This window comes from Pseudorca crassidens, chromosome 10, assembly GCF_039906515.1.
Source record: "Pseudorca crassidens isolate mPseCra1 chromosome 10, mPseCra1.hap1, whole genome shotgun sequence".
Classification (NCBI taxonomy): Eukaryota; Metazoa; Chordata; class Mammalia; order Artiodactyla; family Delphinidae; genus Pseudorca; species Pseudorca crassidens.
Genome location: NC_090305.1, coordinates 65,776,371 through 65,793,794, shown reverse-complemented (window position 1 = coordinate 65,793,794; position 17,424 = coordinate 65,776,371). Strand labels below are relative to the sequence as shown.

The 17,424-nt window shown below is 38.2% G+C and overlaps 1 protein-coding gene across 18 annotated transcripts in view; it reads right to left on the bottom strand.

The window, feature by feature from the left end:
• Window positions 1-17,424, bottom strand: part of SACM1L (SAC1 like phosphatidylinositide phosphatase) — a 71,518-nt gene that overhangs the window by 29,142 nt on the left and 24,952 nt on the right. For all 18 annotated transcript variants that reach the window (XR_010946979.1, XR_010946980.1, XR_010946982.1 and 15 more), the window contains exons 5-11: window positions 14,808-14,957; window positions 11,949-12,008; window positions 11,006-11,039; window positions 6,597-6,698; window positions 4,428-4,513; window positions 3,563-3,649; window positions 2,991-3,059 (exon numbers count right to left, since the gene is read on the bottom strand). Coding sequence is in view for 3 of the 18 variants with exons in the window: in XM_067754099.1 (XP_067610200.1) it covers window positions 2,991-3,059; window positions 3,563-3,649; window positions 4,428-4,513; window positions 6,597-6,698; window positions 11,006-11,039; window positions 11,949-12,008; window positions 14,808-14,957 (588 nt within the window). In the remaining 15 variants the exon portion in view is untranslated. The remainder of the gene's footprint in view (window positions 1-2,990; window positions 3,060-3,562; window positions 3,650-4,427; window positions 4,514-6,596; window positions 6,699-11,005; window positions 11,040-11,948; window positions 12,009-14,807; window positions 14,958-17,424) is intronic.

The window sequence follows — 17,424 nt, the reverse complement described above, 5'->3', positions numbered from 1 at the left end:
GTGGCTTCTCTTGTTGTGGAGCACGGGCTCTAGGCACCTGGGCTTCAGTAGCTGTGGCACGTGGGCTCAGTAGTTGTGGCTCGCGGGCTCTAGAGCACAGGCTCAGTAGTTGTGGCACACGGGCTTAGTTGCTCCACGGCATATGGGATCTTCCCGGACCAGGGCTCAAACCCATGTCCCCTGCATTGGCAGGCAGATTCTTAACCACTGTGCCACCAGGGAAGTCCCACCATAGCTTTCTTTTAAGTTTAATTAGAAGGACAGAGTGACATCAGCAAAATGGCAGACTAGGAAGCTTTAAGCTCTTATACCCTCACAAAAACATCAGAAAAAAGAGAAGCTGTCTAAGCCAACTTCGTAGGAGCTCTAGAAAAGTCAAAGGTTTATAGCAACCAGACAAATGTCCAATCAAGATAAAGCCATCCTCAAAATAGTAGGACAATTCTGTAGCACTTTTCTTGCCCTTATCTCATCCTTTCCCCAGTGCAATGACGATCTTAGCTTAAGCAGCAGCAACACAGTTCTCAGCCCCCCTCCACAAATCGGAGCAGACCAGACCTTATTTGCACACTGCTCATATAAGCTACAAGAGGACTATAAACCAAGACGCCTAGGGCAAGATATTTCAGGTGGAGACATAAAATAGACCATCTAAAGCCTGCAGAAGCAGCTGGGGTGACACTCTTTGAGAAATTAGGATACTCAAAAGCAGCCATGTATACGGAGAGTTTTAGACAGCCGTATGCATACCCAAGCAAGATGCATGCTCAGAAAAGTCCTGAAAAGACCTTAAGCCTTCACCTCAGGCTAATCCCTACGTTCAGAGCAAGCCTAACTAAATAAGCAAAGGACTGCTCCAACACAGAAGCAGTCTGCAGAGATTAGGAGAATGGGGTTGTTCTCTCTTTTTTGTTTTTTCCTTTGTCTATTTCAGTTCCTTGTATTCAAGGAAATTTCTGTCAAAACATTAGCTGAAAACAAGCTAAAAGAACGGAGACTTCAGTGAGCATACATAACAAGGAACAGTCTTTGCAAAAATAGTTTGGAAAAGTCTCAAAACAAATAGATTACTACAGCATTCAATAATCAAAACAAAAACAAAATAAAACAATAGCAAACCCCTGAGAAAGAAGAATCTAACTTCCAGAGTTACTACATTATAAACATCCAATACCCAGTTTTCAAGAACAACAACAAAATCATAAGGCATACAAAAAAACACAGGAAAACAAGGCTTAGCTTATTCAATGGAAAAGGATAAATTGATAGAAACCATCCCTGCAGAAGCCTTATTTATAAAAAGCTTTCAGGGAATTCCCTGGTGGTCCAGTGGTTAGGACTTGGCGCAGCCTGGGTTCCATCCCTCGTTGGGGAACTAAGATCCTGAAGGCCGTATGGCGTGGCTAAATTAAAAAAAAATAATAAATAGGACTTCCCTGGTGACGCAGTGGTTAAGAATCCGCCTGCCAATGCAGGGGACACGGGTTCGAGCCCTGGTCCAGGAAGATCCCACATGCCTTGGAGCAACTAAGCCCATGCGCCACAACTACTGAGCCTGTGCTCTAGAGCCCTCGAGTCACAACTACTGAGCCTGCGTGCCTAGAGCCCACGCTCTACAACAAGAAAAGCCACTACAGTGAGAAGCCCATGCACCACAATGAAGAGCAGCTCCCGCTCGCTGCAACTAAAGAAAGCCGGCACCCAGCAACAAAGTCCCAATGCAGCCAAAAATAGATAAATAAATAAATGTTTTAAAATTTTTAAATAAATAAATAAATAACAAAAAGCTTTCACAGTAACTGTCTTAAATACGCTCAGAGCTAAAAGAAAGCATGGACGAAGAACTAAAGGAAATCAGGAAAACCATATATGAAAAAAATAAGAATATCAACAAAGAAACAAAGTATTCAAAGGAACCACACAGTAAGTCTGGAGCTGAGAAGTACAAAATGGAAATTAAAAATTCACTAGAGGAGTTCAACAGCACATTTGAGCAGGAAGAAAGAAGAATCAGCAAACTTGTATAGGACAAAAGAAATAATCAAGTTGAAGCAGCAGAAAGAAAAAAGAATCGGAAAACTGAATGGAGCCTGGGGAACTTCTGGGATACCATCTAACAGACAACATATTCATTATGGGAGTCCCAGAAAGACAAGAGAGAGAAAGGGGCAGAGAGATTATTTAAAGAGAAAATGTCAAAAAACCTTCCCAAATTTGATGAACGATATAGATCTTCAAATCCAAGAAGTGCCCAATCCCCAGATATGACGAACCCAAGGAAACACACCAAACACATTATAATCAAACTACTTAATGACAAAGAGAGGATCTTGAAAGCAGCAAGAGAGAAAGGACTCATCACATACAAGGGATTCTGAATAGAATTATATGCCAATTTCTCTTCAGAAACCTTGGAGGCTAGAAGGCAATGGGATGATATATTTAAAGTACTGAAAGAAAAGAACTGTCAACCAGTAATTCTATATCTGGCAAAACTGTCCTTCAAAAATGAGACAGAAATTAAGACATTCTTGGATAAACAAAAGTTAAGGGAGTTCATTATCCCTAGACCTGCCCTACCAGAAATGCTACAGAGAGTTCTTCAAGTTAAAATGAAAGGACACTACAAAGTAACTTGGAGCCACATAAACAAAAACATTCTGCTAAGGGAAATAAGATGCAAAGGAACAAATATTACACAATACAATTTATATGGGATACCCAGAATAGACAAATTTATAGAGACAGAAAGTAGAATGGAGTTACCAGGGGCTGAGGTAAGAGGGATAATAGGAAGTTACTGTTTAATGGATACTGAGTTTCTGTCTGGTATGACGAAAAGTTCTGGAAATGGTCAGTGGTGACGGTTGCACAACACTGTAAAATATTTAATGCCACTGAGTTGCACACTTAAAAATGTTAAAATGATAAATTTTGTTAAAAAAAAAGGATGCTAAGGTTTTATTCCCCCCAAAATGTAAGAAACATACCAGATTGATTATGACTTGTTTTCCATAAATAATTATTTGTGAATCAAAATGCCTTTGGAAACCATCCATCTAGAGAGGGGGAAAAAAAGAGTTATATACTTTACCAGATTACATTATAAGAATACTTATAAGATGTTAAAAAGTGTCTCCTTAAATGTCCTATCTCTATATTCAAAAGAATGACATTAAGATGGACTATGTCTTCTAGATATTCTAAATACCATGTAGTGAGTAGTAACTATAAGCCATTCTACTCTGAGCTACAATATTACTATTTTATTTCTGAGCATGTCAAACAGAATACACTAAATATTCTAAACAGTGTAAGACTGAAAATCTTACTGAGATCTCTAAAATCTAAATTTACCGTGTCAGTTTGTTTTTCCACATTTCTAACATGCCACATACACAGCCCTTTGGTTTATAAGCTCGCTAAGTGCCAGAACCAAGGAGAAAGGCCTCAAAGATGTTGAAGTCTGACTTATAAGAAATAAATACATGCTCTATACGCAAACTATAATGCCACTAAGCTTCTATTTATAGCCAATGAAAAAAGCATGGAAGATACACACATGATTTGCTACTTTGTTGATCAGTGGCAGTGGTTTGTACTTGAGATTTGGTCTTTGAGACCAGTAAAGTGGTATTGATCCTCGAGTCTAAAAGAAAAGAAAAGATATGTAAAAAGAAACATACGCACAAACTTGTTTTTCTCACCTTATTGTCAGCGGTATATACAATATCAATGACCGCAAAAGAAAAAATAAAAATGCAATCTACTAACTATGAAAGAAATCCATGCATACTGGCTCCTAAAATTCGTATTTTGGGGCATGCATTTGGAAAGGACTTTTTCTGATTTTATATACATGCACTTGTGTAGCAGACAGTTGTGTTTCTCCTAAATTCTAAAATAAATCAATTTTTATCTACAAGTAAAAATTACCAAGTTACATCTGGTATATAATTTGGCATTATAATAAAACTAGAAATTGCTTTATTCATTCTCAAAAGAATATGTTTATGAACTTAAAAATATTTTTAGCCATTAATACTCCGGAGCAGTAAGTGATCCACAACCCAGATATTATGTCACAATGAATGCAAGGCAGGTAAAGTCAGTCATAAGCCAGCTGCTTGTCCTGTCATCACTGCCCTGAAGAAGTCTAAGGGGTTAAGCAGACCAGTGGCTCCATTTCCATAACCCTTGCACCTCCTACCCTACCCTCTCCTTTAGGGATTTAATTCAAGGGCAGAAAACGTCGGCAACTGAGTGCCAGGTATTAATGGAATATCCTTGTTTGGGGTGAACTCTTCCCATATTGTAGACAATGATATTACTTTAAAAAGGAGAGAAATTTCAACAATATGTCAGGAAATTACAATCCAAGTAGAAGAGACCAACTGGCTGGCTGCCTAACAGACACGTTAACTTGCCTGTACAAATGAAGCTCTGCTCCCATTGTAGTGCACAATTTGTTCTGTTTCTACAAAGTTAGCTGCATGGCCTTCAGAATCAATTCCTGAATTGGAAAAAAATTAACTATATTTATTACATAAGAAAAACATCAGAAACTCACTAATTCACTCTAACTTGAAGAGAATTAAGTCAGTTCAAATTAGTGGAAAAGTACTTATAAAACTAAATTTCAAACAAATGCATAGTCCACCATCAGAAAGCTCACAAAGCTCACTCACTTAAACAGGCTTAAAGGTAGTATTAACGACCTAGTAACAAACAAGTAATGTTGGCTGCTGTTTAATATATCAATTGTTTATATACACAATCCCTCTAAAACAGTGTTTCTCAAAAGAAGTTCTCAAAAACCTCTGACAGTATACTCATAGGTCCCAATTTTGGAAGTTAAAACCATTAAACACAATATTAAATGCAAATGTGGGCCATTACGTTAACAGTATTTTGTTATAACGATGCAAATGGTCCAGCAGATGCGTATAATTTTAATTACCAAAATGAAAGCACAAAAACTCTATATGATCCTACAATTTCTACAACTCCATGAATATACCCAAAAGAACTAATTTGAAAAGCACTGCTCTTAAATATTTAGCCTTGATTTGGTTAGTTCTTTCAAATGTTTGAAGCATTACCTTACTATCTTGTTTACATAAGAAAAGCTTGCTAAGCAAAGGCAACTTTCAAGCGAGTCCCTGACTCAATTAGGACAAAAAAAAAAACCCCAACAGATTTTTAATGATCTCAAATATTTCTTAACATTCTTTCTATCTGACGTACTTCTAAAACATATAACATTTTGAGGTGTAACATATAACATCAGTGTTTCTGTTAACATATTAACAGAAGGGAAAAAAATTATAGTCAAATCAGCAATAAAATGCCTTCTCAGTACGTTCTAAAATTACTTGTCAGAAGCATGGGCTATACTTGGTTCTCTCCAGAATTCCCATTAAGGAATAATATTTTATTATTTTAAATAAATAAAATATTTTAGTTATTTTAAAGTAGTTATTTTAAAAAGTGAGATTGAGAATAAGAGTGAGATTGTGTGTGTGTGAGAGCGAGTGAGTGTACGAGACATCTTTATGAAGCGATTTCCAATATATATTAAGTTAAAAAAAACCCAAGGTGCAAGAAAATGTACACAGTATACAACCACTGTCTGCAAAAGAAGGAGAACATACTTGGAATAGCATAAAAATTATCTGAAGGATAAGTAAACTAACAACAGATCAGCTGGTCGGGAGGTTAAGATGCAGCAGATGAAGTCAGAAATGAGAAATATTTTTTAACTGCATATCTTTTTATACCTTTGATGCCTGATCTATGTGACTGCATTACCAATTCAAAACTTTTAATTAAAAAATATGACTCCATCCAAGAAAATCCAGATACAAGGGCATTGCTAACTCTAATCCTGGTTGTGTGATCTTGGCCAGGTCACTAACTAAATGTCTTTCTTCCTCTGCTATATCACCTATACTAAAGGAGATTAACCAAATGACTTTTACAACTTCCTGGCCCAAAACTTCTATGATTTACCTAAGGGTCCATAGGATTCTATTCTGATATACTCTGGCTTAAAAAAAAAAAAAAGAGTTCGGGAAACTCATTTTCATAATGACAGTAACCTCTAATACAGATTTTAAAAGCTTCGTTTAAGCAAATTAGCGTGTTGCTAGCACAAAGCCTAAAGAATAAATGCTCAAATGTAAATCTTCAAAGTTGAAGGCATAAGGTCAAATGTCTAGCTTTATACATGCAAAGAAACCAACAGCAATATAAGAAAGTACTTTCTCATATGAGTTTAGGTTATTGAAAACTATAGTGAGTTCAGCTATGCTCTCAGACATCCAGCAAATAACATGATCAATTCCTTATAAAGCAGTAAGAAGCAGCCTACAGTGTCTCATTAACATCTGCAATGTAACTACAGTAGCTGGAGTAAAGTACAGAAGACCTACCTAATTATCATAATGAAGCAGGAGATAAATATTTAGCAAGGCTATCAAATGATAATGAAACAAATAAAATACAAAAGGTTACATTCATGTTACCATGAGCCAAACATTAATTAGAGATAGATATAACCCAGTACCAAATCGTGCTGACAAAATTAATCTCACCTCTTACATAATAGCGGACACCAGCTCTGAAACAACTCCTCCTCGAGATGAGAATCCAATCAAAGTATTTTCCATTAATAGAACATGAGTGCATAGTAATAACTTAACTACATTAAGAAAAATATAACATATTGCAAAATCATATGTATTATTTTCAAATGAAATTTGAATCTATCTACCCTAGTAAGAATGTCTCTGCCTTTAGAAAATAAAAAGGAGAATATGCAAATTTTTGGTTCCTCATGAATATTCACAACCCTTTAGTACTGATTGTGAAGTTTTGTCAAGTCAGTAACCCTATAATGACATACAGTCAGTGTGTTTAAGTGGCTCATTACAGTGTTTCTATTTAAATAATATGATTTCCTTTCCCAGATAGTCTCAACCACTTTCTGAAAGTAAAGAATATTAACCACATCACAAAAAAATCTTTGAATGAAAGACTTATACATTTAAAATAGATTAACCTTCCAATAAGAAATGGAAAAAAAGGGGGAAAAAGACTAAGCTACTGAAGTTTATATTATATGCATAATTGTAATTACCAATAACAGTTGCTAAGTATATAAAGATTTACAGATCAAACTGTAAATTAAAGATTATTCAGAAACAGAATGTATCTCTCTCTTCCTCATAGGTTTGGGTTTGCCCTATGGTTATTTCCTATACATAACATTTTGCTTAATGTAATTTGATTCATCCATTATAAAGCATTAAGAGCATAAAATAAATATCTATAAACCTACCTCCGACTTGCGAAAAGTATCAAAGCCCTGAATCTAGTATCTGTTCCTTCTTCATCCCATCCAACTGCCTTCTTCCCCAGAAGCCCTGTGGAGACGATCCCCCTGCCTTCTTAGTTTCATTATATGCAACCATGACGTGAAAACACACAGCTTGCTTTTGAGTTTTATAAAAATGGCACAACACTCTTAAAAAACTTCAAGTCCTTGTTTATGCCCCCAGTAAGTACCTAAGAGTCATCCTTGCACTGCATGAAGCAGTAGTTTGGTCCTCTTCATTGTTGTGTGCAATCTATAAGAACCATGTCACAACAGCCCTAATTCTTCTGCTGATGGAACTCGTGGTGCTCAGAGTTTGCTCTAACAGTGGTGCCGTAAACATTTTTGAAAAACCTCCTGTATAAATGTATTGTGTATGTAGAGGGGAAGGCCTGGTAAATCCATAAGGAAATGCCAAATAATTTTCAAAATAGTGGTACCAAATGATACTAGCAATATGAATTTCTTGTGATTCATCCCTCTCTATCACCTGGTATCATCAGACTTAATAATGAGTCATCTTGAGCTCCCAATTCACAAACCTTTAAAACCACAGTACTAGAGAAGACTCCAAAGCCGTATTTACTCATTCATTCATTTGGAGCAGGGCACAAAGATGAATCAGACATGGATCTGCCTCTAAGAGAACTGAGTATAGCATGGAATATGTCTGTTTTATGAATCATTTTCTTCTGATTACAAGATGAATATCCATCCAAAAGCATGTAAGGAACGAAAGAAAAAGAAAAATCATGCAGAATCCCACCACCATGACACAACTTTTAAAATGTCGATGTATTTACTTCTAATCTTTTATCAATTAGTGACTCTCAGGGCCATGCACTCCCACTTGGGGATGCCCATTTCACACTTTCTCTTCAACCTCCAGCTACTACTCACAGCTAATGGCACTGCTTCCAATTTCACTGTGAAAATAAAAGCCATCCACATGCTCCCACCACATCTATCTACCTACTAGCCTCCATGTCCACCATAGCTGCTTCCTTTCTACTAGGGCGGATGAGCTGGATGGTGGATAAGCTGTCTATGTCAGGCCTTCGACCTGTGTACTAGACCCCACCCCCTCACACACTCAAGGACATTGCTCCAGCATGTGGCTGTGCTCCCACCTTCTCCAAAATCTTTCTTCCCAGCATCTGGTAACAGCCCCCATTTGGGGAGAAGTGGGGGAAACAGGAACATAACCTCCCTAATGGTCTTTTTTTTTTTTTTTTGCAGTATGCGGGCCTCTCACTGTTGCGGCCCCTCCCGTTGCAGAGCACAGGCTCCGGACGCGCAGGCCCAGCGGCCATGGCTCACGGGCCCAGCCGCTCCACGGCATGTGGGATCTTCCCAGACCGGGGCACGAACCCGTGTCCCCTGCATCGGTAGGCGGACTCTCAATCTAATGGTCATTTTTAAACAACCAGCAGCATATCAGCTGATGAGACTCTCTGCTTGGAAACCTTATTTTCATTTGCTTCTGGGACACTACTCTCAATTGGTTGGTTCTTCTCTTCCTCACTTGCCTTTGCTGGTTCATTTTTCCAACTTCAAATCTTAGAGTAACTCTATATGACTCGTCCTTTCAGTTCACTTACTTTGGTTCCCCCACTTCAGAAGTCCTTTGTCCTGAGGCCTGTAGTCCGTGGCTCTAGCATTTATTCACTATCTAGAACCCCCTTCAGGCTGTCTTCTTTCTCTACACCTTTTTCTTCTCCATATACATTTCTTCCTTTGATGATCTCATCCCACTTCATGGCTTTAAATGCCATCTATACCCTGAGGACTTTCAAATTTATGTCTCCAAAAAAAAAAAAAAAAATTTACGTCTCCAACATGGACTTCTCTCCTAAACTCCAGTTCCATTAATCTATGTCTTCTTGACAATCTCTACTTGGATATTTACAGAAATCTCAAGCTCAACATGTCCAAATAGAAGTCCAGATACTCTGGCCTGCCTTCCACCTCGGCTCTTCCCCACCACAATGCATGGCTTCCTTCCACTTACTCTGGCCAAAAATCTTAAGACTCATACTCAACCCTCCTTCATTCCCCATGTATAATTTGTCAGAAAATCCTTTTAGCTGCACTTTCAAAACATATCTAGAACCTGACCATTTTTCATCACCATCAGCTACCGCCCTGGTCCCAGGCAACATCACCTCCATCCTGATTACTACAACTGCTCCTAGCTATTCCTTGCATCCTCCCCTGCTCACCTTTGGCATATTCTCTACATCACTGTCCGAGTGATCCTGTCTTACCATGACAATCCTCTACTCAAATCCCAATAGTTTCCCTTAACAGTTAAAGTAAAAGACAAAGCCTCTAAGGCCCTGCATAATGTGGGTCCAGCAGCCTCTCTGAACACAGCTCCTACTCCCTGTCCATTCTCTGCTCCAGTCACACTCCCGCCTTGGGCCCTTTTTTCTTGCCGATCTCTAAGTACAGGAAACATCTGAGGACAGGTCTAGTCAAAAAGCTACACTAAACAAAAGCCAATGTAAAACTTCAGATTTAAAGCTAAATAGATAAACTTTCTAAAATCACCTAGAAAAAGTGTTCTATAATCTCATTTGTTATTATTTGCCCATTCACAATCTCATTTTGGAATTAAAAAAACACATACACACAATTGGCCCAAACCCTTAAAGCACTACCTAAATAGTACACTTGTTATTATTTTATCCTTAGGAGAACTTAGAGAGCTCCAGGGAAAAACAAAAACAAAAACCAGAATAAACAGGAGCTTTTATCCTGACATTTTCTGCTTTTTATTCCCCCGCAACTGTGGAAAATGTTTCCTGCATTACTTTTCTGTTTTTAAGTATAACAAGCATAATAATTTAAGGAAATCATACTAATGAACAAATAAATACATACATAATGAACAAATACATACATAATGAACAAATAAATCACAGACTGTGTGTTAGTTAATAAGCTTCTTTGTGGGTATGTGATAGAAAGATCCCCTCAGTTTCTGCAGGGCAGAGTCCTGACTATAGGCACTCATCAGCACATTGTGCTTACCCTTTAACAGCCAGCTCACTTTGCTTCCCTATTTTTATTATGATGTCTATGATAAAGATTAGTTTTAAAAATGAACTTACAATTAGATAACCATTACTCATTTTGTATTTGTACTACACCTCACCCCAAGCATCATTCTTTGTACACCATGTATTTTCATTTTTCTGTGGCTATTTCAAATGAAAAATATAATTTTTAATTGTAATTCTCCTCTCCAACTTGCTGGTTACCCTAGTTCCTAAGTCTAACTTTTTTAATTGCTAAGGAAAATTTTCAATAGGCTAAAACTATTCTTGTTTATTGATACAAAGTCTAATAAAGCCAAAACACAGTGGACATATTTCTTCTTTTAAAACACCAGCCCCAGAGAGCATTAGTCAGTCTAAAGAGTTTATTCTATTAAAAAAAAAGGTCATTTACAACCAGTATTCTAAGATTTTATGTTAATGGTTTGATATTATTATCAAAGGAGATTTCTACTAATTCTAAAATACTCTCCTCATGTAATATTTGAGACTGTCTTTAAATCTAAATTCTAATAATATTTAAATAAAGGCTGCTAGAAAACTAAAGAGTAATATGTAAGGATACAGCCATATAATACCGGAAGAGCAAACCGATGGACCTGAAATGAAGATGTATGTTATGTTTAGGAATAAATATACTTCAAAAATAATAAACAAAAAGAAGCACTATATAAAATATATTTACAGATGGGGAGGTAATATACAAATAAAACAAAGTAGTAAGCTTATGGGTAACTTTTAATTTTAAAGACATTTCTCTAGTGTAACATTGTCTTTTTAATTAAAAAAAATTAAGTATGTGCTACAATCATTTGGGCTTGAACATTTCCAGATTTTGGAACACTAATAAAACTACATGAAGTTGCAGAATGTTTATCTCCCTCCTTTTCAGTCTTTGCCCGCAACAAGTTCACTGCTCCAGGGAAAAGATATCTCCACATTAATGGTTTGCAGTTTAAACTACTTTTCCCAAAAAAGCAAAGCAAATGCCAAGGGATAATGCCATTAGGCAAATCTGTTTACCTAGATTCAATACATTATGCTTCCTAGGTGGCCTCCTTGTTTACATCTCATTTGTATAAACCAAGAACAGAGGAAGGTGACACCTATGCATGTCTATCCCGGGTGACTGAAGAGAGTCAGGTTCCCATAGGAAGACAAATGCAAAGCTCTCCACTGCCTGGGGAATTAGCTCTGGCCCGATTTCTAACATTATTCATCTACCAAGACCCATTCTCTCTCTCTCACTTATAGAAAGCAATGTATTTATACTGAGGTATTTTTTTCTTTATTTAAGGCTTCTATAGAAGATCTGAGTAAAATAATTAGGCTTCTTCAACCTACAATGATGTGGGAGGGTATATCGGATCAAAGTCCATAAGTTATAAACAGAGTTAAATTAGAATTCTTTACCAAAATCCTTGGCGATTAGGTAGCCATTTTATAACATGTATTCAATTAAAACTTGAACTGTAACAAATAAGCTGGTTTTATTTAGTGTACATTACCTCTGGCTGAGCAGAAAGTTCTCTTAGAAGATGACCATTCCATACAAACCGCTGGTCTGCCTAAGAGAGAAGTTTTAAAATTAGTATTCAGTATCTCCTGCCAATTTGAGTTTCTACAGAAAGAAAAGTATAACAATCAATGTCTCCACCTGGTGGCTAGGAGCAGGTCTCTTTGACATGCTGCAAAAAGAACACTTCGGGTATCCCTGTCTCGTTGCCTCAAGCCAGTGCTGCTGGCCCATACAGAAACCTGACAGTCCCCACAGGCTCTTTCTCTTATATTTAATCAACCACCGAGTCCTAAATCCCCTTCCAGATCCATTTCCTCTTCTACATATCTATTCTCACCACCCCTGGCTAACACCTGATTGCATCCCAACTACTAAAACAGCCTCCCTAGCCTCAAGCCTTAGCCTGGCCCTTCACACCCTTCCTCCACATGCTGCCAACAGTTGTCTAACATGACACGTCTCCTGTCTGCTGGAAATTCTTCACTGGTTCACAGTCATCTAAAGAACCAAATCTTCACATGGCCTAACCAGTCCTGGAATCTGGCAACCCCTACTTAACTCTCTGCTCTCATCTTTGGCCACTCTGACTTTCAAACTATACAGAAGAAACTCCCTCAACAACTCAGTAGACTAACCAATTCTCTTCATTCTCTTTATAAAACACAGCAACGGACACTCCCCTGTCCCCCGTCCCCAGCAGAAAGTCACGAGGAGTGGCTCTTGCACTCAGGCATAACCAGTTGAACGGTACACTTCCTGAGATTCAGACTGTGTGTTCCCAATCAGTTTGTGCCAGTTTTTCTTATTATTCATAACATAATTTAACTATTTTATAAATCAATGAAATATGACTTAAAAATAAACTGATCTTTCTATAAAGTTGAATGATTTACAACAGAACTTGATAAAAGGCAAGTTGCTAAAAACAAAACTTCTGTTGAATTAGGAGTAAAAATGGCAACTATAAAAGACTGGAGAAACATAGTAAAAATATATGGTATTCTGCAAACAGACTGCTCTGTAAGTGTCAAAATCTTTAAAGAGACTCAAACTGGAAAGCATTATGGATATAATTTATACAGGAAAGACAATTAGGAATCAAGGAACCAAAAACAAAGAAAAGCTTATGATCCTACATCAAAAAATTGACCAATGTAAAATTTTATGTTTTAAGTTGAGATAAAATGTTTATAGTATATATGATTCACTTATCACTTTTGTGATTCCCCAAGTTATGGTAACTTTGACTCTTCTGATTAGCTGACAAAAAATTCCCTCCCATCCCAACAGATGAGATGGCTTCTTCTTCAGTTTAGCCTAATATTGCCACTGCCTCTGACTGGAACCCTCCTTCTCCCACTGCCGCCTCATCAATAAGGCCTATTCATCATTAAGTCTCGGCTCAAAAATCACCTTCCTCTGTACAGTCGTCCCTGACTCCCCCAGACAGAGTGAGTCCCGCCTTCCTTCAGGATCCTACCACACTTGGGTACCTATCTCTGTGACAGCAATTGTCCCTTGTTCTGTGATTGCCTGGACTTCCACTTCCCTAGTAGACTGCAGGCTCCCGAGAGGCAGGGGCATGTCTTTTCATCCTGTGTGGCCGGTGGCTAGTATAGTGCCTGGTACATGGCAGGCATCTGAGAGACATTTCATACCGAATGGAGACTGTAGCAAAAAAGCAAGAGTCTCTTTGCAGTTAAAAGCCAAATTTCTTCATTGCTTAGCTTACATCTAAACTTACATTGAAGCCTACATATAATCTTACAAAATTATAGACTATAAAGTCTTTAAAAAGCCAGTCAACTAAAATATCGATTTAGGACTTCCCTGGTGGCACAGTGGTTAAGAATCCACCTGCCAATGCAGGGGACACGGGTTTGATCCCTGGTCCGGGAAGATGCCACATGTCGTGGAGCAACTAAGCCCGTGCGCTGCGATTACTGAGCCTGTGCTCTAGACCCCACGAACCACAACTACTGAAGCCCGCGCGCCTAGAGCCCGTGCTCCGCAACAAGAGAAGCCACCGCAATAAGAAGCCTGTGCACTGCAACGAAGAGTAGCCCCTGCTCGCCGCAACTAGAGAAAGCCCACACGCAGCAACAAAGACCCAATGCAGCCAAAAAAAAAAAAAAAAAAGATATAGGTTGAGCTATATAAAATGATCATTTTTATTGGTCAAATATGGTCAATTAGTCGCAATTTCGTATGGTCCAAACTAACAGATAACTGACTTTTTCTTTTTGACAGCAGCCTTTTAAATGCTGTCTGTCCCCTAAACGTATCTACTTTTGCTAACAAAAAATCAAGGCAGCAAATTATCTAGGTTCCTGAACAGCAGAAATTTTATGTTGAAATCACCTGAGGTCCAGTTTTAAAGAAACACTTAAGTCAATAAAATAACCAAAAACCCCACCCTAAACAAAAGCATATTTTTCAAGTTCTTAAGTTTTTACTTTTCTACTTGTAAAAACCATAAAAAGCACCACTGCAGAAAGAACATCATCCATTAGAACATTAATTTTACAAGTACAATTATGTTGCTAATGCTAATAACCGTTACAACACAGAACACAGAGAGCTAGGAAATTACCAACATTCATGTTTAAGCTAGATTTCTAAAAATGGACCCCTGTGGTTCTCAATCCTGTCTGTGTAACATACACAGATTCTGGGGTCCTGAATTTGGAAATGAGATGTCTATTTGAAACATGGTATACTTTCAAAGCCCCATACATGATCCTGATAGAGCCAGGACTGAGAAAAATCAATATGTATTTTATGGATGAAATAGAGAAAAGCTCCTTAAAATTAAAAAAAAGTAATAATAACTGAAGATTAAGCTTACCCTTTCCAAGAGACTCATTTCCTGGAATTCTGGACTAGTGTTAGACAGCCGCTGCAAAGTATGGGTCAAATCATATGTCGTTGAAAAATAAAATCCATCCACACTCAAGACATGGTTTATCATTGCTAGGAAAGTTTTGTTATCTTGTAACTGTAAACAAAGGAGAGCGAATAATCAGTCTATCTTGTACTTGAAAAGGAATCTATCAACATGACAAAAGAGTGAAAATAAAAACCTGAAAGTTCAGCCCTGTTAAATGCCACTGGCTCAAAGACTGGGCAGGATGCTCACCATTTCCCCAGGACCTGGGACAGTTCCTGATATATGGACAATGCTCCACACCATAGGGTATTATATTAACTGATTAGGGAGACCTCCTTTCCCATTGGTATCCTTCACAATTTTTACTTTAAAGGGCAGAAGAGTTACTTTAACACAACATCACCACCTTAGGTTATGACCTACTGCGTCCCAGACACTTTACAGAGATTCTCCTTTATCTTCACAGCAACCCCTTGCTAGTTTAGCATTAATTATCCTCATTTGACAGAAGAAAAACATAAATTCATGAGGGGCCCAGTAACAGAGAGTCAATAATGAGAGAACAATACCATCCTCATTCCTAAGAAACTTTACTGGTTTGGGCTAGTTGGGAAGTAAAATGGAATTCTTTACCAAAAAAAAAAAAAGCAAAGACTGAAAAGAAAAGTCCAGGAGAGAGAGAAGTGGCCAAGATGGTAGCGTAGGAAGACCCTGAGCTCACCTCCTCCCACAGGTGCACCAAAACTACAACTATTCACAGAACAACTATCTATGAGAGAAACCTGAAGACTAGTGGAACAGATTTTTCACAGCTAAAGATATAAAGAAGAAACCACGATATGGGTAGGAGGGGTGGAGACCTGGTATAGTCAAGACCCACACTCTCAGGTAGGTGACCCACAAATGGGGAGAATAATCACAATTGCTGAGGTTCTCCCCAGTGAGCAAGGGGTCTGAGCTCCACATCAGCTACTGAGGCCAACGATCTTGCACCAAGAAGACAAGCCCCCAGAATGTCTGGCTTTGAAGGCCAGAAGGGTTTGTGTGCAGGAGAGCAGAACAACTGTAGGAAACAGAGACTCCACTCTTAAAGGGCCCATACAAAATCTCACATGCTCCAAGTCCTATAGCATGGAGGCATTTAAAAGGAGTCTAAGTCAGACCCACTTAGTGATCTTTGCGAGCCTCCTGGAGAGGCAGGAGGCAACTGGGACTGCTACTGGGGATGCAGATGTTGGCAGCAGCTGTCTCAGGGAGTTTGTTCTACCACGAGGACACTGGTGCTAGCAAGTGCCCTTTTGGAGTCCTCCTTCTGGCCTACTAGTGCAGGGGCTTACCTGCCCACCGGCAGGCCGGCACCAGTGCCGGGACACCCCAGGGCAAACAACAGAAAAGAACAATGAAACTAAGACCTGTTTTTCTGAAAAGATAAATAGAAATTGATAAACCTTTAGCCAGACTCATTAAGAAAAAAGGACGTAGGGCCTAACTAAAATCAGAAATGAAAGAGGACAAATTACAACCAACACCACAGAAATACAAAGGATCATAAGAGATTATTACAAATAATTGTACACCAATAAAATGGACAACCGAAAAGAAATGGATAAATGTCTAGAAACGTACAATCTCCCAAGACTGAATCGGGGAGAAACAGAAAATATGAACAGATTTATTACCAGTAACGAAATTGAATCAGTAATCAAAAAACTACCAACGAAGTCCAGGATCAGATGGCTTCTCAGGTGAATCTACCAAACGTTGACAGAAGAGTTAACGCCTATCCTTCTCAAACTATTCCAAATAATTGAGGAGGAAGGAATGCTTCCAAACTCATTCCATGAGGCTAGCATTACCCTGATACCAAAAGCAGATAAAGACAATTATAGGTCAACATTACTGATGAACACAAATGCAAAAATCCTCAGCAAAACATTAGCAAACCAAATTCAACAGTACATTTAAAAGATCACACACCATGATCAAGTGGTACTGATCCCAAGAACGGAAGGACAGTTTAATATCCACCAATCAATCAATATGATACACCACACTAACAAACTGAAGAATAAAAATCATATGATCATCTCAATAGATGCAGAAAAAGCTTTTTACAAAATCCAATATCCATTTATGATAAAACCTCTCAACAAAGTGGGTATACAAGGAACATACCTTAACATTATTAATAAAGACCAGGGAATTCCCTGGCGGTCAAGTGGTTAGGACTCCGTGCTCTCCCTGCTGAGGGCCCAGGTTCAATCCCTGGTCGGAGAACTAAAGTCCCACAAACCACGTGACGGGGCCAAAAAAAAAAAGACCATATATGACAAACCTACAGCCAACATCAAGCTCAACAGTGAAAAGCTGAAAGCATTTCCTCTAAGATCAGGAATAAAACAAGGATGCCCATTCTCACTACTTTTACTCAACATATTATTAGATGTCCTAGCTACAGCAATTAGACAAGAAAAAGAAATCAAAGGAACCCAAATTGAAAAGAAGTAAAATTGTCACTGTTTGCAGATGACATGATACTATAGAAAACCCCAAAGTAAAGATGCCACCAAAAAAC